The 13153-nt window shown below is 44.2% G+C and overlaps 3 protein-coding genes, 1 long non-coding RNA gene and 1 other non-coding gene across 7 annotated transcripts; 4 read left to right on the forward strand and 1 right to left on the reverse strand.

The window, feature by feature from the left end:
• The first annotated feature begins 1312 nt into the window (after positions 1-1312).
• LOC103635216 (uncharacterized) lies at positions 1313-4285 on the forward strand. Of its 2 annotated transcripts, XR_002267693.2 has the most exons (8): positions 1313-1798; positions 1892-1966; positions 2460-2641; positions 2946-3032; positions 3132-3193; positions 3273-3386; positions 4023-4099; positions 4213-4285. It is a non-coding gene; the product is annotated as an uncharacterized lncRNA (long non-coding RNA). The 2 variants fall into 2 exon arrangements; XR_002267692.2 differs by having other exon boundaries at positions 1315-1798; positions 2460-3032.
• On the forward strand, positions 3626-3723 carry LOC111591071 (small nucleolar RNA snoR31). Its single transcript, XR_004856833.1, has one exon. It is a non-coding gene; the product is annotated as a small nucleolar RNA snoR31 (small nucleolar RNA).
• An 81-nt stretch (positions 4286-4366) lies between the features above and the next one.
• LOC103649193 (uncharacterized) lies at positions 4367-5799 on the forward strand. The gene is made up of 7 exons (XM_035965090.1): positions 4367-4467; positions 4683-4762; positions 4848-4934; positions 5066-5146; positions 5346-5492; positions 5576-5692; positions 5758-5799. Exons 2-7 carry the CDS (start codon positions 4742-4744, stop codon positions 5797-5799), a joined length of 495 nt encoding a protein of 164 aa, XP_035820983.1. The 5' UTR covers positions 4367-4467; positions 4683-4741.
• Positions 5800-6291: 492 nt separating this feature from the next.
• Positions 6292-7387, forward strand: LOC103647558 (L-ascorbate peroxidase 1, cytosolic). 2 transcript variants are annotated; one of them, XM_020549366.2, is made up of 6 exons: positions 6292-6378; positions 6621-6706; positions 6790-6869; positions 7025-7127; positions 7204-7262; positions 7338-7387. In XM_020549366.2, exons 2-6 carry the CDS (start codon positions 6656-6658, stop codon positions 7351-7353), a joined length of 309 nt encoding a protein of 102 aa, XP_020404955.2. In that variant the 5' UTR covers positions 6292-6378; positions 6621-6655; the 3' UTR covers positions 7354-7387. The 2 variants fall into 2 exon arrangements, with proteins under 2 accessions (XP_020404955.2, XP_035821323.1); XM_035965430.1 differs by lacking the exon at positions 7338-7387 and having other exon boundaries at positions 7204-7266.
• A 1056-nt stretch (positions 7388-8443) lies between these two features.
• On the reverse strand, positions 8444-11640 carry LOC100192765 (uncharacterized). Its single transcript, NM_001137961.1, has 6 exons — positions 11340-11640; positions 10387-10534; positions 10247-10314; positions 10036-10121; positions 9270-9852; positions 8444-8933 (listed from the first exon to the last, which is right to left on the reverse strand). The coding sequence occupies exons 1-6, from the start codon at positions 11442-11444 to the stop codon at positions 8658-8660; spliced, it is 1266 nt and encodes a 421-aa protein (NP_001131433.1). The 5' UTR covers positions 11445-11640; the 3' UTR covers positions 8444-8657.
• Positions 11641-13153: the final 1513 nt, after the last annotated feature.

A 13153-nucleotide genomic window follows, 5' to 3' on the forward strand; every position in this document is an offset into this window, starting at 1 on the left:
GCGAGGGGCTACTGTTGGGGGCCTTCGGCTTTCGAAGATCCTCAAAAACATGATTTAACAATGTCTCTGGAGTATATTGTATGAACAGGGATCTTCGAACAAAGGCCCACGGTGTGAAGAAGCACGGAAACAGCACGGAGGATGGAGCAGAGCCGAAGCTGTACGCAAGGGAGCTTCGGCATGATGACAGAAAGGAGGAAACCGACTTAAAAAGGAAAAGACTATTTAGACCCGGATAAATTACTATAGAGTTGTTGTCATAGGCAAAGGGCCTGGATGTAATTTTACATGGGCTGCGACCCGTGCTTATAAATTGATGAACAGTATTCCCGTACTGTTCACGCTGACTTGGCATTCACTTTTGCGTCACGCCTGTATTCTCATTCCTTCAAGCTGAAGGTACATTTGTAATCTACTATTATTTACACAAGTAATATAAATGGAAATAGATTAATAATAATGTTTACAAAAATTATGTTGCTTTCTGTATTTTGTATGAATGTTCTTCATCTTTCATCATGATCGTGAAGGTATGTCCTTCATGACTTTCGTCCTAGATTCATTATATCCGAAGGGAAATAATGATCCGAAGGACGAAGGGTTTTGATATTTAACATTTTATGTTGTCTTGTTCTTGATTCATAGCATTTGAGAACAAGTCTCCAACATCACTGTTGTAGCTGCTGCCAAAAAAAAGGCATCCCCCCATTGGCAGCTTTCTTTGGGTGCTTGCATTAGCAACCGAACCACCATAGGCAACCTAGTGAAGAGGCATCCCGTCGGTCGAAGGCATGGCATAATGGCATAACTGATAACATCCTTGATAGTGCGGGGTTGTGCAAAAGCAGCATGATAGTATACTTTCTTCCGGAGCGAAACAAAAAGACCTCTAGATAAGTTGGTTAGATGGTCTAAATAACACTCGAGGTTCTGAATTTGACTCTCCGTGTGAATTTCTTTAGATGAGAAAGATTTAGTTAGATAGTCTAAATAGCAATTCTCAGATTCTAGGTTCGACTAACATGTCTAAATAGCACTTCTCGGGTTCTAGATTCGACTTTCCGTGAGGACTTCTTTAAATGAGTTAGTTAGGTCCAAATAGCAATTCTCAGATTCTATGTTAGCAATTCTTAGATTCTATGTTCGATTAACATTACGTGGAGAAACCTTTTATCCAGGTCTTTAGCCCCTACATCTTTACTACTATTAAGGCTGTAAGGGGTAGGCTGCCTCCCCTGGTTCTGCCTTCGATGAATCTGCACCGTTCGCTCGCTTCCGTAAACCTACACCGTCCGCTCACCCACGCCCGCCCACGTAACCTCGGAACACATTTCTATTGCTTCGAGTTCGACTCGACGCGACCTCTCTCGCTTGGACGGCCCTGTCCCTCCGCCGCCCCATGCCCACGCGCCGCCGCAGCCGACATGACGCTCGCCTCCCTCGCCCGCGCCCTCGGCCGGTCCGCGCGCTCCTCCCGGCCGCGCCAGGCCAGTCTCCCTTCTCATACCCTCTCCTGCCTCCTATCACCTTGCACACATCCGCAGGTATGGACATTTCGCTATCCTTTTTAGGGTTTCCAGCTCGGGGGCCTCCGGCATTCGCCCGCGCCGCCGCTACCGCTGCCTGTCCACGGTGGTGATGGCGGGGCGATAGGATTTGTCAGCAGTTAGCTGACTGCGGCAGTGCGGCATCGTCGGCAGCCCTTGGGAAGCCCGTCGTGGACGAGACTGTGGATTGGAGATACATCCTCGCCAGGCCGCAGTTCCGACGGCTCTTCTCGAACGACACTCTAGGAAGAGTACGCTTTTCTTTCTTTTTTCTTTTTGCTGAGATCATTATGAACGAGTTTGGTGGCTCTGGTTCCGAAAGAGTGCTTCTTTTATGATTTTAGACTACGAGAACTACTACCCCAAGGGTAAAAAGGAGGTGCAGAAAGGAGATGGGAGCAAAAAGTCTGAATCGAAGCGTAAGTCTTAGTCGTGCTTCACTTGTTTGTTTCATGCCCCCGTATTAAATGTAATTGATGCATATATAAGACTACCAAGATGGACAACTAACGTGTGATTTGTTGATTTACCTTTTGCTGCTACTGTTTTGGTGTATATCAGTAGATACCAGTTAGAATTTATAAAAGCTCTTGGAGTAGAAATCTTTGCTACTATTAAGGTTGTAAGGGGTAGGTTGCCTCCCCTGGTTCTGCATTCGGTGAATCTGCACCGTCCGCTCGCTTCCGTAAATCAACGACACATTGTCCCTTTCGCTTTCGACCCATGCTCCACGCGCACTCTTGTGCTTGACAACACATCTATGTGTATCCATCCCGATCAAAGCAACAGTTGGCATCTGTCAATTTTTAAACCCATAAATTGCCTGTATTGTTGCCACTTTTTTATAACTTGAGGATTTAGGCTGGGATTATGTGAGATGTGACCGACCTATTTTGGGAAATATTTGTGCAGGTCGAGCAGATTTGGAAGGTTGCAGGGAGTGAAGTGTGTGATTGCAGGGAGGAACCTTTACATGAGGTTCAGGTGCAGCATAGGGGATGCCATGGGGATGAACATGGTCTCCAAAGGTGTACAGAACGTGCTGGACTACCTCCAGGCTGACTTCTCTGATATGGATGTCATCAGCATATCAGGTTTCCCCATGTTATAAATTCTTAAACTCCGTTTGTGAATTTGACCTGCTTTGTTGTGCATCTGACTGTTTCTATTTAAGATCAGTATATTCTAATTCAAGAACCAGATAAAAAAATTCTCACCGATTACACTACGACCTAGCAATATATGTGAAATACAATATCTTACATGGAAAGAAATATAGTTTATGATGAAAAATATTCTTTATATTAGTTATTACGTTTCGGTACAAGATGGTATACGAGTGAATGGCCTCTCTACTTCAGCGGATTATTTTACTGCTAGCTTTTGTTTATCACACAGACGCAGTTAATGCTTAATCCTCAGAGCTGCATATAACCAAGTGGTGCTTACCTGGATTTGAGGACCTCTGATGCTTGTTTATCTCAAGTGAGCCTTTTGAGTCTTCATGTTTCGTTGAAGAACATCATTACATGCACTATCCATTTGGCAAAATTAATAGCAATTTGTATTTCTTCTCTGTTTCAGGAGTGCTGGTCGATTCCTGTTGGCTATAAGATATTCAGATAGTGTATGCCTGTCCAACTGAAGTAGGCGTCCACAGAGAAGAAATACAAATTGCTATTAATTTGTTTCGTCGTTTTTCCCTGATCCGTAATTTGATTTTAGATGCAGTACTCGCGATCCAACCTATTTGGGATGCAGTACTCGCGCAAGCGCTACTTCGTGCTCGAGGACGCCGCGCTCCGCTGCTTCAAGTCTGCGCCATCCTCCAAGGGCGAGGTACCCTATTGCCACCACTGAATAACTACAGGCCCCCTCCAATCATGTTTCGTTGTTTTTCCCTGATCCGTAATTTGATTTTAGTTGTTTTTTGTGCTTCAAGTCTGCGCCGTCCTCCAAGGGCGAGGTACCCTATTGCCACCACTGAATAACTACAGGCCCCCTCCAATCTTGTTTCGTTGTTTTTCCCTGATCCGTAATTTGATTTTAGTTATTTTTTGTGCTCCGTGATTTGATTTTGGATAGTGAAGATAAACTGATGCATAATCCAGCACTTGATCTGAGGCTGGCTTCTGTCGAGCGCCTGATGTGCAGACATCTCTGTATCTGAGTCCTTAACATCCTATAATGGTTTTGACCATTGTTTTCTATTCTTGTGCTGTTGAATTGCATCTCTATATTTTTCTTTGTAGTATCTGATGGCGAAACCTCGAAACAATCTTAGAACACATTTCGACACATTGCTAGCAGCACTTTAAGTGATAAGTATATTATTTTCTAATGATGCTGCAATTATGCTTCAATTCTACAAGGTGTCATGGCAGCTGAGCTATGTTTCTTCAACTAACCAAAAGTACACTCGTGGAAATGAAAATGTGTTTGATGCCTTTTTTTGCTGCGCTACATGCTGCGCAGGTGGATTCTTTCATGGTGTTCGCAGTATAAGTTTCGGGGTTGACCTTCAAGAAATAAGGCTGATGGGTGTACTGCAGGTATATGTAATGCGTGTTTCTGTTATGAGCTATGTATTTTGTCCATGGACAAGATAAAACTGGTGCTTGGTAAGTATGTATGTAAAACTGATGCCTCGCATTCTTGATTGCAGAGAATTGCAATAGCTTATCTGTTGACCGCCCTCTGTGAGATTTGGATCAGAGGAGATGAAGATGTAGACTATGCCAAGTTTTTCTTCAGCTCTGCCAAGTTTTGCAACTTGCAGAACATCCAGTTGTTCAGAAACTGATGCCTCACGTCCTAGGTGCTGTTTTTCTTCAGCTCTGCCAAGTTTTGCAACTTGCAGAACATCCCGTTGTTCAGAAACTTGTAGATCCCAGTCTTTTCATCCATCGTTTTACAAAACGTAAGCTGATGACATATATGTTGCATTGTATATTTCATCTGTTTGATCTGCTAAATGTAATGTGTGCTGCGAAGGGTTGAGGTATCCACCAATATTTATATGTTGCAACTAACAAGATCCTTATGTGAGGATTGGCTAGAATTATTTCTCCTATCTATGTATATGGGTTTGATTATTTGAAGTTTTTACAGTATATATGTTGGTTTTGTTTTTAGTTTTGCTGGGAAGAAGAAATAATGATGTCTCGGACACAGCTTTACGCATTGTAGCTAGCATGAAGAGAGATTGGATGCAGGCAGGTGTTTCCTCTTTCTTTTGTCCTTCATAACTTTTCTTTCACAAGGCTGTGATTGGCTTTACTGCCCTGCTCTATGTTCCAGACTGGGAGGAAGCCAAGCAGATTATGTGGTGCAGCATTATACATTGCTGCACTCTCTCATGGGTGTAATTACACCAAGGCAGATATTGTAAGTCCAGATGCTCATGAGATATCTCGAACTTATTCAACAAATCGATATTATGTATATTCTCTTTTGTCGACCTATGACCTTCTGTTTTATATTTTAGTGATGGCATCAACTATGTTTTACATTTGTAGGTCTCTGTTGTGCATGTGTGTGAGGCCACTCTAACGAAGCGATTGATAGAGTTCGAAAATACAGATTCTGGCAGCTTAACAGTATGTTTCTTAACTCTGATCATGTGTAGTACACTAATAAACAAGTACCAACCTTAGGATTTAGGAGGTGATAATAATGTGTGCCTTATGAAGAATATCTTGCTTCTATTGTCATTCTTAATGTATGTTATCATCAGTGCATTTTTTAACAGTTCTCTTAAGATGTGAACATGCCTATATCTTCATGCCCCTTTGTTAGATTGAAGAATTTCTGGCAACAGCTGATGAATCTAATGAAGAGCCTGTTTCAAAACATTCGCCCAAGTCTGGAGAAATTCTCTGCAAACACAAGGATAAAGGTTTTGAGCATTTTGCTCATGGACTTTGTGAAAAATGCTACAATAAGGTAGTTCTCATCTACAATGCACACAACACATTGACTTGCAGACTAGACTACATTTGCTTTTGACACTTCGTCTGATTGCCCAGTTCACTAAACTGTCGGGTGGACTAGAAGGTGGTTCTGACCCTCCAGCATTCCAACGAGCTGAAAAGAAAAGACTTGAAGCTGCTAAAAGGGCTGAAGAAGCTGCAGCAGCTAAGGAGGCAGCGCTGGAAGAATCTCTTTGCGACACACAGAATTCTGAGGTTGAGAGTGCCATGACTCCTAGAAAGGTACTGTACATATTGGCATGCCTCAAGTTCTTTATTGAAATAAAAAGAATCTTATGAAACTGGTTCTGACAGGGTTACAGAGGAGAGAGAAGGTTGGTGCTCTGATCCTCATGTCCCCCCGTGCGCTGGGTATGTAATTTTGCCCCCATGTCAGCTGAATCTGCTTACTCGGGTTGACTTGTATCAAGGAACCTACCTGATGTGTTTGCTGTACAGGTTTGTTGAAATAATGGCTCCAGTTTTCTCCAGAGATGCGTGGAGATGTGTCTGGCATATGTACTTTATTTAAATATATTTCTGCTAGATTCTATCCCTTCTATTTTCTAATAACTATAGAGAAACATGACTGAGAAGGGTAGACCTGTTGCAGTGGTGAGAACTGAGTCAGGGGAGGGCTTACTCAGTTTATCCCTTCCGCACCCTACTCATGTGGGAGTCTCCTGCACTGGATCTTTTCTTTTTATAGACATGACTGAGTGATGATATTATTTGTTCCATGCCTTTTTCGTCATCAGTGTTGGTCAATGTAAAAACTCTGAGTGTTTATATCGTTTCTTGTCTTTTTCAGGACAAGCCTCAGCCGCCACCTGAGGGCCGTCTTCCTGATGCCACCAAGGGTAGATTTCTAATCTTTACTAGATTGGCATGAATGCTGAGTTAATGGGTTACATTCACCTTGCATCCTTTGTTAAGTGTTTCAAAGGTGTTGTTTTGGCATCCCTGTACCCAGCTTGCTTTGGGTAACAGTGGTGCCTTGTAGCCGAGGCACCGTGTAGGCGTCCAGACCAAACACTGGTTTTGATGTCACTTCTATTGACACGAGGACTGGCACTTGCTGCTTGCTTTTTTTTGAAACCAGGTTCTGACCACCTGAGGCAAGTCTTTGGCAAGCAGATGGGTTTGAGTGATCAGGACATCGTTGCCCTCTCTGGTGGCCACACCTTGGTTTGTTGTTGTCCACTCATGTTTGATTCAGGAATGTAATGTTTATGCCTGTACTGATTTAGTTTTCTTTGAGGTTTTATTAGGGAAGGTGCCACAAAGAGCGGTCTGGTTTTGAGGGGGCCTGGACTACGAACCCTTTGGTCTTTGACAACTCTTACTTCAAGTGAGTCTGTCTTGTTTACTATTGAAAAGCAACTGCATTTAGTTAAGAAATACTTAAAATTTGTTTACCTTTGTTATGTCATTACTGGGCAGCTGAATGCTGTGCTAGAAATTAATAGTCGTCCCATATCTCCTACTATTCCCATATTTTCATAGGGAACTTCTGAGTGGTGACAAGGAGGGCCTTCTTCAGCTCCCAAGTGACAAAGCCCTGCTGAGCGACCCTGTCTTCCGCCCTCTTGTGGAGAAATATGCTGCAGTATGTCCTTGGTCATTGTTATCCAGGGTATGGAGATTCGTAGGGAGGCAAGTACTGATTATCGTGTGCTTTGTAGGATGAGAAGGCATTCTTTGATGACTACAAAGAGGCCCACCTCAAGCTCTCCGAACTGGGATGAGTAACCATTGGTTGCACAATTTGTGCTTGGTCAGTGGAACAAATCTGATCGTTTACTCTTCTGGGGTGCAGGTATGCTGATGCTTAAATGGCCCATATCCTGGAGCGGGATACAAACTGCTGCCTGTATGGACTCGTGCGATCTTTTGCATTTGGATTCAGCTGTAACGTAGCTGTAACGTACCACAGGATTATGTGGTTTTGGGATTATTTATTTCTCAAGACCAGTTTATTAATTAGTTTCATTTTATTCTTATCAGCATGCTCTCTCTCATGAGACAAGGGGGCAGGTTGTTGTGCTTGCAAGTATCTATTGCAGATGTTGTTCATGCCTGTAACGTACCCTTGTGCATGTGCAGTGACAAGGATAACAAACGACTATTTGTAAATCCTCTGCACGCTTCTCTCGTTCACTACAAGTATTAAAATGAACGTACAGTCATCCACATATGTGTTTTAGCCCTTTTATTACTAAGATCCCGTTGAACCTAAAGCTGCTGAAGAACAAGCATAGCTAATTAAATCAAAACAATTTAGTATTTCTTCTTCTCTTATCCACTTCAAAAAAAATGTTTCTGCCTGTTGAAGGCATGTTTGGATGTGAGGACTGAAAATTAGCCCACCTTATAAAAATGAATTAAATATAGACTAATTATAGCCTAACTAGGAGAGTGCCCGTGCGATGCCACGGAACATAAATTGCGAACCTCCAATGGACTTCATTTGAGACAAGTGATGCCCAAGAAAATGGGGGTAAACTGACACAGCTATCACTTGCATTACTTGCCCTATGCGTGGAAGAATCTGACACAGCTATCACCCATAAAGATTTTCGGTTAACTTGTGGAACCGGACTTCATTTGAGACAAGACAATAATACCAGTGTTGAGCTTGCCACTCGGCCATGGCACACGCGAGAGCACGAGATGATCAAGTAAGAACTGAACAGAATGCACTAATACAAAAGGCTGGCTTGCGTTCGCTTCCATGCTCCACAGGAAGCATAGCTGATATACAAATCGAGAACACTGGTATATGTAAAACTTCTCGATTTGCCACATAGTTTATCGTGATTTTATACGTTCCCGTTGCAACGCACGGGCACTCTCCTAGTATATGATATATGTGCAGACGCATCTAGAGAGGGAGAGAGAAATAAGAGAGACCCAGCTGATGGTGCGCGCCAACAGGAACGTGCAGTATATGCTCCTTGCTGCTGTTCCAGAGTTTAATATCCAAACAAGTAACCAACACACAGTCGTATGCTAATATTCCTCATAACAAAACATTAGCTAGTGTACAACATCATTCATGTCCACGAGAGGTACTTGTATATGCACCCAGAGCACTTTCCCTTCAGCTGATCTTATTAACGGCCGTACAAAAGGATGCTTAGCAGTAGCACGCGTAGGCAAGGTGGTTCTTGTTGGAGATGTAGGTGGAGATGAAGTCTGACGCATGTGTCGAGGTGCTGGACTGGGAAGGCACAACGATCTGGGTGCGTCCGGACGCGATCCTCTTACCCGTGACATGCCCGTAGAACAGGCCAGCGACGGCAGGGACGAACACGTCGCTCTGCGAACAGATCTCAAGGTCCAGAGCCCTTGCTAGGTCTGCATTGCTGGATTTCAGGAATTCAGCTTTGTTCTCGGCTGGCATAATGTCACCCTGCAGAAACACAAAGGCATACTACTTATTTTACCTAAAAAAGCATGATTGCGTACATGAAGTCCGAAAGAAAAGGCAATGCACAAACGGGGTGTATGTATCCCGTGAGCGAGCACTATGTTTGTTTTCCTATGCAAAAGTATTGACAGTTTTTTTATATAAAAGACTACCTTATATGTCAGTAAGTTAGCATATAAGACAGAATAGTATGGCAGCTTTTATACCATGGCAAGGCAATTAGGAATCATCTTTCAACTTTTAGCATTTAGGAATAAAACTTTGGACAAAACAGAATATAATTGACACTCATTGGACGCGCGGTAGTAACTTCCTTACCTTATACCAAGTGTTTGGGAATTCTTCCTTCAGAACATCCAGGCCTTTGTACCACGACGTCTCTGTCAAGTAGATGGTTGTGTTAGCAGAGAAGCCAACACTCCTCAGGAAAGCCAGGACCTCATCAGGGCTATAACAGCCTTTTCTTCGAGCGCCGCGGGTTGTCTTGCAACTCTTCTTTTCCAGCAAGTCGGTCCGCAAATCGATCGCCAAGACCTTCCCATCTGACTTCTTGCTTAATTCTTGAAGCCTATCCAGCATTTTTCTGGCCACCTCAGAATATTCGTGCTTCAGCTCGAGGCCACCGAACATCGCAAGGCAAGCAGTTGCGTCCATGTCCTTGTTGTTCGTCTCCTTTGGCCTTAAACTTACGGAAGAGAAAATGACCGCTAGTCTTAAGTACTTGTTTTTTTGGAAGATGGGCTGGATGGTGCCTGTGATGAAGCTTTCAGTCACACGGTTCGGTACTCTGATGACTGCTGGCTTCTTAGCACTCACTTCATCAGGTATATCCTCTATTACTTCGACAACACCATCCAGGCTCCTCACGAACTTATCCACATTGTAAATGTCTTGGAATTTTCTGTGAATAAAACTTAGTGTCATTACTGAGATGGACAAGAACTGTGGCATTTATGAAAACGATTTTGAATTCCAAAAAGTTAAAGGCTGATACTGTATGGACAAGGATTTGCATCATTTATGTATCTGCAACAGGGTTCAGCTTAAGGGTACTGAAAATTGTCTTCTTGTCAAAGAAGCATACCGCTTATTTCCTAATTCATTTCCTCTGATGTCTGGGAGTACAAGTGTTGCACCTAGATACCTTGCAATAACCACAGCATCTGTGATCTGCAGAAAAAAATTGGGAAATGATGTTCCCAGTATTCAGTCAAATAGAACATGCAGATGTGTACTAGCTTGCTTTTTTGCTTACACAATCAATTATGCCAAAAAGTTCAGAATTAGAGGCTCACCTGAGAGATGTGATACTCAGGGCCCATAGTCAAGGAGAATGTAACAAAACCATTAGACGGCTGATTTTCTGCAGTACATCGTTCAGGTAAAGGTTCAGATCTGACGAATTTGTAAAGTTCTAAAAAGTGGAGTTACTTACTTGGACTTGGTTTGGTCCAGCAAGGTTTAACTTCCTCGACAGCGTCCATCAGGTCCTCCACTCCAGCCGTATCGACGCTGCTCATTTCAGCATCGTTGTCAAGCTTCCTTGTGTTCGACACCACACCTGTTGCCTCGAAGCCCAGCTCCTGCAAACATGGCTTTCGGTTATGGCATGGCTGAATCGGTTGAAAAAAAATAATACTTTGGAGCAATCCGGATCCTTCCCAAGACTGCTTAATGATCCAGTGGTTTAACATACAGGATGCAGCCGGTTAGTTCATGATACTAGTTTGTTCTTCTGATGGAGAGACCGAGGAAGCTACCGCAAATTTTAAGACGTACTTGATGATAGTGACTGTTTGTAATAAAGAAATTTAAGAGCAGTGAGCCAGTGACTGGCCGACTGCCCCTTTGTTTTATGATATCCTCCAGTTGGTGTTTTCTTCTCAAGGATGGGGCCCACCACCAGGCCTTTTTTTCTTCTGTGGAAGCTCATAAAAGTGTATAGTTTACAGATTCCGAACTTCTGATTCCTTTGACCATTTACCAAATATAACGTTGGGGCAACGTGCTTATGGACTGGAATCGAATAATGCAAACCCTAGCTAAGCCCCAAAAATCACGGCCACACAACAGTGCCAGATCCGCCTCCAGCATTGGTTCCCCCAAACCGCTTGAGATTTGGCGACAACTGAACTGAAATGGAAACGCTAATCTCATACTACACTCTGCGCAGACCAGGCAGGATGAAAACACAGATCAACAACGGAATCAATCGCCCCATCTGTGTGACTGTCCCCTCCCCAAACAACACGGATGTCTCACGAAACGAACGACTGATCCTCGGAGCACACAGATTTGCTACACGCCACCAAATCAAGAACCAACAGGCGGCCACCAGACCCAGGAAAGGAAAGCGGGAGAGGGGAAAGGGAAGGGGCGCAAATAAACCTCGGTGACGGGAGAGAAGTGGTCGTGCTTGATCATGTTGCCGAGCATGACGAACATGGAGAGGGTGAGGAAGCCCGCCACCACCTGCCGCGGGTCGACCGCCATTGGTTCGGCCCTGCCAAGCTGACTGCCGACGCGAGAAAGAAGACTACAGACGCAGAGTGTGGGGGGCGGATACAGGCTACAGGGGGGAGGGGCTGCGCTGGGGAAGATGAGACAGATGAAGCGGGGCGACCACCGACAGAAACTCTCCACAGTCCACGGGGACAGGGAGTGCACGACTGTGACAGTGCGAGGCAAGCACGCTCCGCACGCGGGGGCGCCGGTTCGGCGCTACTTTGGGGATCTTGTACCCGCGGCCGCCCGCTGGCTACCGGCGCTGTTTGTTTCAGTTTTTTTTTTTTTTTTTTGCTTATTTGAGAATATGGTCGTGGTTACGTGGGCCAAAATTTTTGTATTTTGTCTCTTTTTCGAAAAAAAATTCATGTTTGGACCCTAAAAAAATTTAATATCAACTTTAGACACTTTGCTCGGCGCCATAGGTTATGCGCCGAGGTAACACATCTCGGCGTCATAGGCTATGGCGCCGAGGTACGTGCTGCGCTGACACAACCTGGACGACGTGACGCCGAAGTGAAAGTTGCCTAGAGGGGGGTGAATAGGCAAGTTAAAACTTTTTCAACAAAAACTAGAAGCAAACTGGGTAAAACTAAATTGATCTCGAAATTCACCCAGTTAACTTTGGAAATGAGATGTTCTAAATGATCCACAGGGTTCAAAGTAGTAGATCTAAGAAGGGCACTTCTCAAAATCCACACACCAAAAAGATATAAACAAATCTTTCACGGAATGGTGAGAGAACGAAGAACACAAACAAACACAATGAGCAAGAACACAAGAGACACAAGATTTATCCCGAGGTTCAGTCACACCACCAAGGTGCCCTACTTCCTCGTTGAGGCGCCCACAAAGAGCCGGGTCTCTTTCAACCCTAATCCTCCCTTTGCTGACCACAAAGGTCAAGCCCACACAATAATCTTTGCTCAAACGAGCGGGTAATACAAACTTTCTTGTGGTCTTCCACAAAATTTGGAGACTCACAAGAGACACCTAGTCGTCTAGGAGCTAGAAGCTCCAAGAGTAATGAATCCACAAAGAACTCGATGTAGTACCAAAGCTCGAATGAAGAAGAGTAAGAGAGATTTGGAGATGAAGCACAAAAACCGCAGCTCTCAAACTCACTCAAAGATTTCTCTCCAAAGATTTGAAATGGGAGAGGCAAGAGGTGTGAGAGAGAGAGTGAGAGGTGTTTCTCAGGTTGGGAATGAAGTTTTGTGCGTGCTCTACTGTGGGGAAGAGTGTGGGAGGTGTATATAAAGGTGCCCCCAAAAGCTGGTGGCCGTTGGGGAAATCTGACTGAAATTCGGTTGAACCGGTTCTAAAACCGGTTGAACCGGATTCCACCAGTCGGTTTTCGGTTCACTGGCGGACTCAGTCGGAGACTGGACCGGACTCAAATTCGGTTCAACCGGTTTCAAATTCGGTTGAACCGGATTCAAAATTTGGTTGAACCGGTTTCAAATTCAGTTGAACCGGTTTTCCAAAAACTCTGCACACGACTTTTTCTGACAGGACTGACTGGCAGTGACAGAGGGGAACAGTGCAGAAACCGGTTGAACCGGTTTGCAAATTCGGTTGAACCGGTTTGCAAATGGTTGAGTCAGGCCGAAATTCGGTTGCTCCGTTTTGCAAATTCGGTTGAGCCGGGCCAAAATTCGGTTGGTCCGTTTTCCAAATTCGGTTGAGTCAGGCCA

Source organism: Zea mays, chromosome 2 (assembly GCF_902167145.1).
Source record: "Zea mays cultivar B73 chromosome 2, Zm-B73-REFERENCE-NAM-5.0, whole genome shotgun sequence".
NCBI lineage: Eukaryota > Viridiplantae > Streptophyta > Magnoliopsida > Poales > Poaceae > Zea > Zea mays.